Below are 8,553 nucleotides of genomic sequence, written 5' to 3' on the forward strand. Positions count from 1 at the left end.
ACAAAAATCCTAGTGAAATATTTATTTTTGGAGATTTAAATATGAATTTATTACATAATAATGACGGTAACATTCAGGACCTTATGAATTTAATGTATAGTTATTCCCTGTTTCCACTGACAACCCTGCCAACACGAGTTACGGCCACATCCGCCACCCTTATAGATCACATTTGGTCCACATGTGTTGAGAACAACGTAGGAAATTATGTAATCAAAACTGATATTACTGATCATTTTCCAGTGATATCTTTATTTAAATGTAATAATATTCCATCTCCTCCCACATTCATAACGAAAAGAACGTTCACCCAGGAAGCTTTAGACACATTTAGTGCTGCACTTTCTCACACAGATTGGTCTGATGTCATAAACTGTACATGTCCTAACAACTCCTATAATCTATTTTACAACAATTTCAAAACAAATTATGATAATTGCTTCCCTAAGAAAACAATTAAAGTTAGTAACAAAAATAATCGCAGTCCACACATTACTCCAGCATTAAAGAAGAGCATTAGAGAAAAACATAGACTTGAAAAACTAGCATATAAATGGCCTTTAACTTTTCGAGAGCAATATAGGACTTTCAGAAATAGACTAACATCACTTTTTAAAAGAAGCAAAGAAGAAGTATCACCAAGACCAACTATTAGCTAGCCAAGGCAACCCTAACTCTCACTGGAAGTCAATAAATAACTTATTAGGTAGATCTACAGATGGTAAAAACAGTGAAATTGAGCTACGATCAATTTGTTATAACATTCAGATAAATTTAATGAACATTTTTGAAAGCAAGTCAGCAAGCAGCAGAAACTGTAGGTAATGAATTTTAAATTATTTACACAACTCTCCCAATTTTTCTATGTATTTATTTCCTGCCACAAACTTAGAAATTGAAAAATATATTACGGCATTTAAAACTTCTTCCTCCGGATTTGATGATATTTCCCCAATTGTTTTGAAACGCACAGCTAATAATATATCCATTCCATTAACACACATAGTGAATCTGATGTTAAAAACTGGAATATTTCCGGATGCACTTAAAAAAGCCAAAGTTGTACCACTACTTAAATCAGGCAGTAGATCCGATATTAAAAACTATAGACCTATTTCAATACTTCCAGCATTTAGCAAGGTTTTGAAAAAGTTATTACTTCCCGTCTTGTAATTTTTTTTGAAAACAATAATCTACTCACAGACTACCAGCATGGGTTTAGGGCAGGTCGTTCCACAGAAACAGCTATTTTACAGTTCATATCTAATGTATATCAGTATTTAGAAAAGAAACATTATTTAATTGGAATATTTTTAGATTTATCTAAGGCATTCGATACACTGAATCACAAAATTTTATTGAGTAAGCTAAGTCACTATGGCGTTCGAGGTATTCCCTTAAAACTATTTGAAAGTTATTTAACCAATAGGTCACAAGCTGTATATTGCAACGCCACGTATTCTTCTTTTAGGGCAATCAACAAGGGTGTACCGCAGGGGTCAATATTAGGACCGATACTCTTTCTCATCTATATAAACGACATTGTTAATGTAAGTTCTAAATTCAAATATACGATTTATGCTGACGATACAAATCTTTTATTAAATAATGTAAACATTAACGATCTTCATATAAATTTAGTTACAGAACTAGAAAAAAATAATTATTGGACTAAAATTAATGAATTGAGTCTGAATATTGCAAAAACTAATTACATATTTTTTCAAAATCGTTCATTACAATATAACATTCCTCCTATAAACATAGAGGGAAACACATTAGACAGAGTAAATTTCACAAAATTTTTGGGTGTTTACATAGATGAGAATATGAATTGGAATCAACATATTTCATTTGTCACAAATAAATTAGCAAGGATGTGCGGTATTTTATACAGAGTCCGCAATAATCTCACACCTGAATCCCTCACTAGTATTTATTACACACTTTGTTATCCCCATCTCACCTACTGTGTATCAGTCTGGGCCTGTACTTGGCAGTCCTTCATTAAGAAAATATCAGTAGCTCAAAATAAAATTTTTAGGTGTATATTTTATATGAGTAGGTTTGAGTCAACACGAAATATAATTAATACACAAAATTTTCTTAGTTTTCCAAATATTCATAAATATTTTTTATTGTTAAGCATTTACAAGTGCCTTACACAGTATTGTGGAGGTCAACCTTTCAGACTGGTACACACATCATACAACATTCGAGGTAATGATATCAATCTCATATGTCCACAGTTCAGAACTTCTCTCTTTAAGCACAGTATATTATACTCAGGTCCCCAAATGTGGAATTCATTGCCTCTACATATTAAGACTCTTCTCAATCATATAAATTTATCCATTTTTAAAAAATCTGTGAAAACTTATTTATATAATTGTCAAAGTAGTAATCAATTGTAGTGTGTGGTATGAACTTAGTTTCACAAGTGTAATGTTCATTATTATTATTATTATTATTATTATTATTATTATTATTATTATTATTATTATTATTATTATTATTATTATTATTATTATTATTATTATAATTGATATTGTTATTGTTATTCTCAGCAACATATTATTATAATTATTCTTATTGTTCTATACGTTAGTTAATAATATATTAGGTACCAATTTTGTGCCAATGTAAACATTAAATAAAATAATATAATTCCATGTCTGTCGGGAAGCTTCGGCCTGACAGGCTGTGCCATTGCCATGTTTTATGTTATGTTTATATAACAATATTCTTATATTTTAAAGGCAATAAATATTTACTTACTTACTTAATATACCGACATATAGAAGGGGTGCAGGTTATCTCATTTATCACATTTACCGACATACAAGGTGCAGGTTATCTCATTTATCACATTTACCGACATACAAGGGGTGTAGGTTATCTCATTTATCACATATACCGACATACAAGGGGTGTAGGTTATCTCATTTATCACATATACCGACATACAAGGGGTGTAGGTTATCTCATTTATCACATTTGCCGACATACAAGGGGAGCAGGTTATCTCATTTATCACATTTACCGACATACAAGGGGTGTAGGTTATGTCATTTATCACATTTGCCGACATACAAGGGGAGCAGGTTATCTCATTTATCACATTTACCGACATACAAGGGGTGTAGGTTATCTCATTTATCACATTTGCCGACATACAAGGGGTGCAGGTTATGTCATTTATCACATTTACCGACATACAAGGGGTGTAGGTTATCTCATTTATCACATATACCGACATACAAGGGGTGTAGGTTATCTCATTTATCACATATACCGACATACAAGTGGCGCAGGTTATGTCATTTATCACATTTACCGACATACAAGGGGAGCAGGTCATCTCATTTATCACATTTACTGACATACCTCATTTACCTCATTTACTGACATACAAAGGGTGCAGAAGAAACTTTCATATTTCAAGCAATTTTCAAATTCAAAACATACGTCAACATTTACTTTTAAAAAATTAAAAAAAATAAAACTCAGGTGGGAGATATCGCGATAGGCAGTCGATAAAGTCACGGTACCGTGTCGCAGTTCATCCACTTTTGTTAACAAATCCCGCGCATGCGCAGATTAGATGGAATGCCTTAGGATACGTGGATGGCAGATGACACCACACCGGGTAGGACACGTAGCAATAGGTTTAAGTTGGATAACTTCAGGTTCAACAAAGACATTGGCAAGAATTGATTTACCAACAGTGGTGGATGAGTGGAACAGACGTAGAAGTCATGTGGAGAGCGCCAACACGATAGACACATTCAAAAAGAGGTTAGATAAGTTCTTGGATGGGAGGGGTTTGGGGCGTTAGTTTGGTGCCGTGGTCTGGGCGGCATGTTGCGCTGTTTCGCGATACCTCCTTCCTCCTCGTCCTCTTGTTGCGGGGGGATCCATTGTCGTAGTAACTCTGCTGGCTATTTTTGTGTCGTCGGCAAATTTCGATATTTTACACGATGGTCCCTCGTTAAAGTCATTTACGTACTCTAAAAACAGAACAGGTCCCAACACCGACCCCTGTGGAACACCGCTTTTGACGTCTCGCCAGTCAGATGATATACCATTCATAACAACTCTCTGTTTACGGTCGGTAAGCCAGTCTTTGGGCCACTTATGAATATTACCAGTTATACCGTGAGCTTGCAATTTACTAAGTAGGCGATTGTGAGGGACTTTGTCAAATGCTTTCTGAAAGTCCAAATATACAATGTCTACTGATTGACTTTCATCGTACACATTAATAAAGATGTAGTTGAAGAAATCGAGGTTAGTCAAACAGGAACGCTTGTTTCGAAAACCATGTTGCGAATCCTTAATTAGTCTGTTATCTTAAAAAAAATAACTTTGCCATTTTTCCGCGAATGATCGTCTCCAAAATTTTGCACACGATTGACGTTAGACTGATCGGTCGATAATTACCTGGTTGGGACTTGTCGCCTTTATAAAGATAGGGTTACGTTAGCGAGTGTCATTTCCAGTGGTACTTTTCCTGTGTTTAGCGACTTTGAGAATGTGCTCAAGAGGGCTTGCTGATCTGATGTTTTGCCTCTTTAAGAATACGCGGGGATATTTGTCTGGGCCGGGCGTTTTGTTTACTTTAATATTTTCGATAATTTGTACTATATCACTTTCTACAATATCGCTAATACTACTCAAGGATGTGTCATCAATATGTCTAGGGGCTTCCGGTTGCCTTTCGGATAAGATTTCTTTTGTAAAAACAGAGGCAAAAAAATCATTCAATATGTTAGGATTTCCTTATCATTTGTGGATTCGCCATTTTACAGTAGCTATTGGGCCAATACTGAAGGAGGAGGGAGACTCCTTACCCAGCCTGCTACAGGAGACAACATATGAATTTTCTCTTCTCTCTCTCTCTAACAATAACCCTTTAAGACCCACCTTAACTTTTTACAGGACTATCAAAACATCCTATTAGTATGTTAATCTTAAGGTAAATGCAAAACCTTTTTATTTTTGACACTTTTTTCATATCATGCATAGTTTCTGCAATAAATGGATTCAATGAAGTATCCCGTATGGCCACCTCGGGCGGATTTCGACGGATCGCCCTCATCCCATTTGGGATGCCTTGGACTGTTAGGGAAACCTTTTCTAAATGACATTACTCTTGATTTAATAATCCATATATACTTAATTCTAAATTTGTTTCTATTATTTTACCAATACTTATTTTTGGACTCATCCTAGTTCATTTCCTTGTCAATTTTAGCATTTTTCTCCTCATTCCTTTTTTTTATATTCATGAATAATTGTTTGTATCAACTTCCATTTCACTTTTTTTTAAACTAAGTTGTATAAAAGAAACACTGGGTTGATTACTTATTTGTTTACTAACAAAGAAAAAAAAAATGGCATAGGTACATTACACTGAACCAGCTTTGTGGAACATAGCAAAGCAGTTCCTTGTGTCAGTTAGACACAACGCCACCTTACATTCTTCACACATCCAACGAGACCTGTGAATGTGATCCTTGTTGGAACAGTACTTGCAAGTCTGTCTCATCTCCACATGCTTCGGCATATGGAGAGAGGTGGCATCCTGACGGGCTTCTACAGTTGGCAAGATCGCCCTTTGACCCCGCCTAGGCAGAGGGACATCTCGAGTGCCAAGGGAAGTTCTGGTGACCCTGGTAGTAGACATCTTGAAGCTCCTCAGCCAAGTAGAGATGTCCAGACGAAACCTCTTGAGGGGCATACACTTGCACTGCAATGCCAAACAGTCCCTCTTGTATAAGATCCATGCATTGCATACAATCAGGTCCAGGATGTATGCAAAAAGCCTCATGTAGTATTTCTTAGCTTTGAAGGGGGTCTTGTAAAGATGCGTTAGCATATCACTTTTGTCTATGCCGCCCATTCGGCTGTTGTATTTTGCAATTACATATGGGCATGTCACAGGAACCTTCTTCTTGACCTCTTTGGAGTACCGATCAATCTCGCCCAAGGGCTCCACGCCAACATCCGTAGACAGGATTGTGACAATGCTGTTGTCCTTCCATCTAGCAATGAGGATGCCATCAGATGACACGTACTCAAGAGTGCCCCTTGGTACCGACTTCTTATTCATGTCCTTCACAGACTGCAGGGGTGGAAAGCCAACTCTGTTCTCCCTAGCAGTGCCCACATATCGGCATCCATACTGGGACCTCAAGTACTCTGCTAAGCCAATGCTTGTAAAGTAATTGTCAGCATACACAGCTGAATTCCTTGGGTCTTTGATGGTCTTGACTAAGGCAACAACAAACTTTGTAGTCACATTCATTGAGCTCTCCTCTTCTGAAAGTGTTGTAGGGTGGCTCACAAAGGTTGGAGCTCCTTGATACATGAGGATATCATGTATAAACCCGTCCACACTGGAACGGCAGAAAAACTTGTAGCCCCACTTGTCTGGCTTCTTGGCTACATACTGGCGAAGGTTACCAGCCGTAGTTCCCTTGTACGCGACCATCACCTCATCTATGGAATTGACTGGAGTTTCAGGCACCTTCAGGAACTCCTTGGTAACATTGGTGAAGATTGGTCGCACCTTGAAAAACTTGTCTTGTGATCCACTTGCTTGGTCATTGTCATTGAAGTGCAGCTTCGAACGTATTGACATAAAGCGGTTCCTCGACATAAAGTCAGCAACTTGAGGAACTCTTGTCTGGACAGCCCAATAGTCCACAATACTGGGCAAAGGAACCAGCCCCATGTACATTATGATGCCCAGGAAAACCAAAAGTTCCTCTTCACTCATGTTGAAGTTACTGGCCACATCCTGCTGCTTGGAGTACAGGTTACTCTGGTATGTAATGTGTTCTCTCACTTCGGAAGTGAAGAAAAGAGAGAAGTACTCATACGGCTGTCTCAGAAAGTCGGGACGAGGATGAATGAAGTCAGGCAGAGGCTCATATTGAATGTCTTCCTTCTTCCAGTGTCGATTCTTGGACTTCTTACTAGAAGATTGCACTTCCTCCTCTTCCTCCGGCATAGCTTGAGGGATAACCCTACTGACCTTGTGACCTGGAATAAGAATAAAGTAACATTAGTAAACAGCAAATAAATAAGGAGTATGTACGGGAAGTGTGTGTGTGTGTGTGTGTGTGTGTGTGTGTGTACCCAATCATGTCCCATACTAACCTTGTCTACCTCTAGAAGTTGAAGGTTCTTCATATGCTTCATCCTGGTCTAGGTCGTCGTCAGGAGTGAAGGTAGGGTCCCTGATGTCACAGTCTTCGGGGTCATCAACCTCGATGTCACTGCCTTCAGGCTCTAATGGAGCTATCCAGTCAGCTTGCTCCATGTCCTGGTTCTCCAAGGCAGCATTCCGTCTCCCATAAAACATTGCCTTCGAAAACTGCAAAGAAAATTTTTAAAATTAATAAATTATTTGTAATCTTTGGAAAAAGTTACCAGTAGGTACATGACAGCACTATATCTGCACAAATAAAATCAAAGTTGGATAGGAACAATATTTATTTGCAACATTTCCCTAAAACAACAATGCAATAGCTGTTATTTCATATAACAAGAGGTCATAATGGGAGCAGCATCCTTCGTCGAAAGTCGACAGAGAAAGCCCATATGGGATGAACATCCTCCGTTGAAAGTCGACCGATAGAGCCCACATGGGATGAGGGTCATCCGTAGAAAGTCACCCTTTCATCCCGAACGGGACTGTCACTTTTTTTGTAAGTAATTTCGGCACTTCACTTATATAGCAACATCATAAAATTGACTTCAACAAGAAGGCAAATTATTCAGCTAATTCATATCACATCACTGTGTACTTACCATGACTGCACAGGGTGAGTGAAGGCAGAGTGTGTGAGCAGGTGCACGCGTGTCTTGACACGTTCACGACCAGAAGACGATTGATGAATGTTTGAAGAAACGCAACTCGGGCTGGGTGGCGGTGTCAGCTTTCTGATTGGCCTGCTTAATAAGAGGAAAGATGGCACTCCACGAGTTGCCAGCTTGTATATTTCACACAACATTACCAAGCTCACAATGACGTGCACTAAAACACCTTTTTTAAGCATCCCACATGGGCTACTAAGACCGTTAAGGGATAAAGACAGCAATACCTTCCTTCCTCTTTAGGCGTCCTTCCACTCTTTCCTCCCTTTCTCTTCCCTCTTTCCTCTCTTTCCCTCTTTCCTCCCCCCATCCCCTTCCCCTCTCCCCTCTTTCCTTCCTCTCCTATTCCCTCCTTTCCCTTTCAATCCTTCCTGTCTCTCGCTTCCCCTTTCCCTCTCTTCCCCTTCCCTTCTTGTGTTGAGCCTGAAATTGGTCACGTAATTCGCTGTGGAAGGGGCTAGGGAAGAGGAGGAGGGGAGGAAGGAGGAAGAGAAGATGCGAACAAATGTGTGAGGGAAAAGAGAAGATGAATAGTGTGTCACGGACAGGGTGGAAAGAGAAGGCTGGGGGAAATGAAGGATAAAATAGAAGAAATTCGACGAGATTTGAGGAAAAGGCAAACAATGAGACAAAGCTTAAGGAATAAGGAAAAATTCATCATAAAAA

At 38.5% G+C, this 8,553-nt stretch overlaps 1 protein-coding gene across 2 annotated transcripts; it reads right to left on the reverse strand.

Annotated features, from left to right (window-relative positions):
- Positions 1-5,359: 5,359 nt before the first annotated feature.
- Positions 5,360-8,099, reverse strand: LOC126990256 (piggyBac transposable element-derived protein 3-like). Of its 2 annotated transcripts, XM_050848805.1 has the most exons (3): positions 7,822-8,099; positions 7,168-7,384; positions 5,360-7,050 (listed from the first exon to the last, which is right to left on the reverse strand). In XM_050848805.1, exons 1-3 carry the CDS (start codon positions 7,822-7,824, stop codon positions 5,411-5,413), a joined length of 1,860 nt encoding a protein of 619 aa, XP_050704762.1. In that variant the 5' UTR covers positions 7,825-8,099; the 3' UTR covers positions 5,360-5,410. The 2 variants fall into 2 exon arrangements, with proteins under 2 accessions (XP_050704762.1, XP_050704763.1); XM_050848806.1 differs by lacking the exon at positions 7,822-8,099 and having other exon boundaries at positions 7,168-7,771.
- Positions 8,100-8,553: the final 454 nt, after the last annotated feature.

This window comes from Eriocheir sinensis, unplaced genomic scaffold, assembly GCF_024679095.1.
Source record: "Eriocheir sinensis breed Jianghai 21 unplaced genomic scaffold, ASM2467909v1 Scaffold151, whole genome shotgun sequence".
In the NCBI taxonomy this organism is placed as follows: domain Eukaryota; kingdom Metazoa; phylum Arthropoda; class Malacostraca; order Decapoda; family Varunidae; genus Eriocheir; species Eriocheir sinensis.

Excerpts from the sequence above, each read along its gene's own strand:
- LOC126990256 (XM_050848805.1), bottom strand. Across the intron at positions 7,051-7,167 it reads AACTTCTAGAGGTAGACAAG|GTCACAAGGTCAGTAGGGTT; the intron begins GTTAGTATGGGA and ends TTCTTATTCCAG.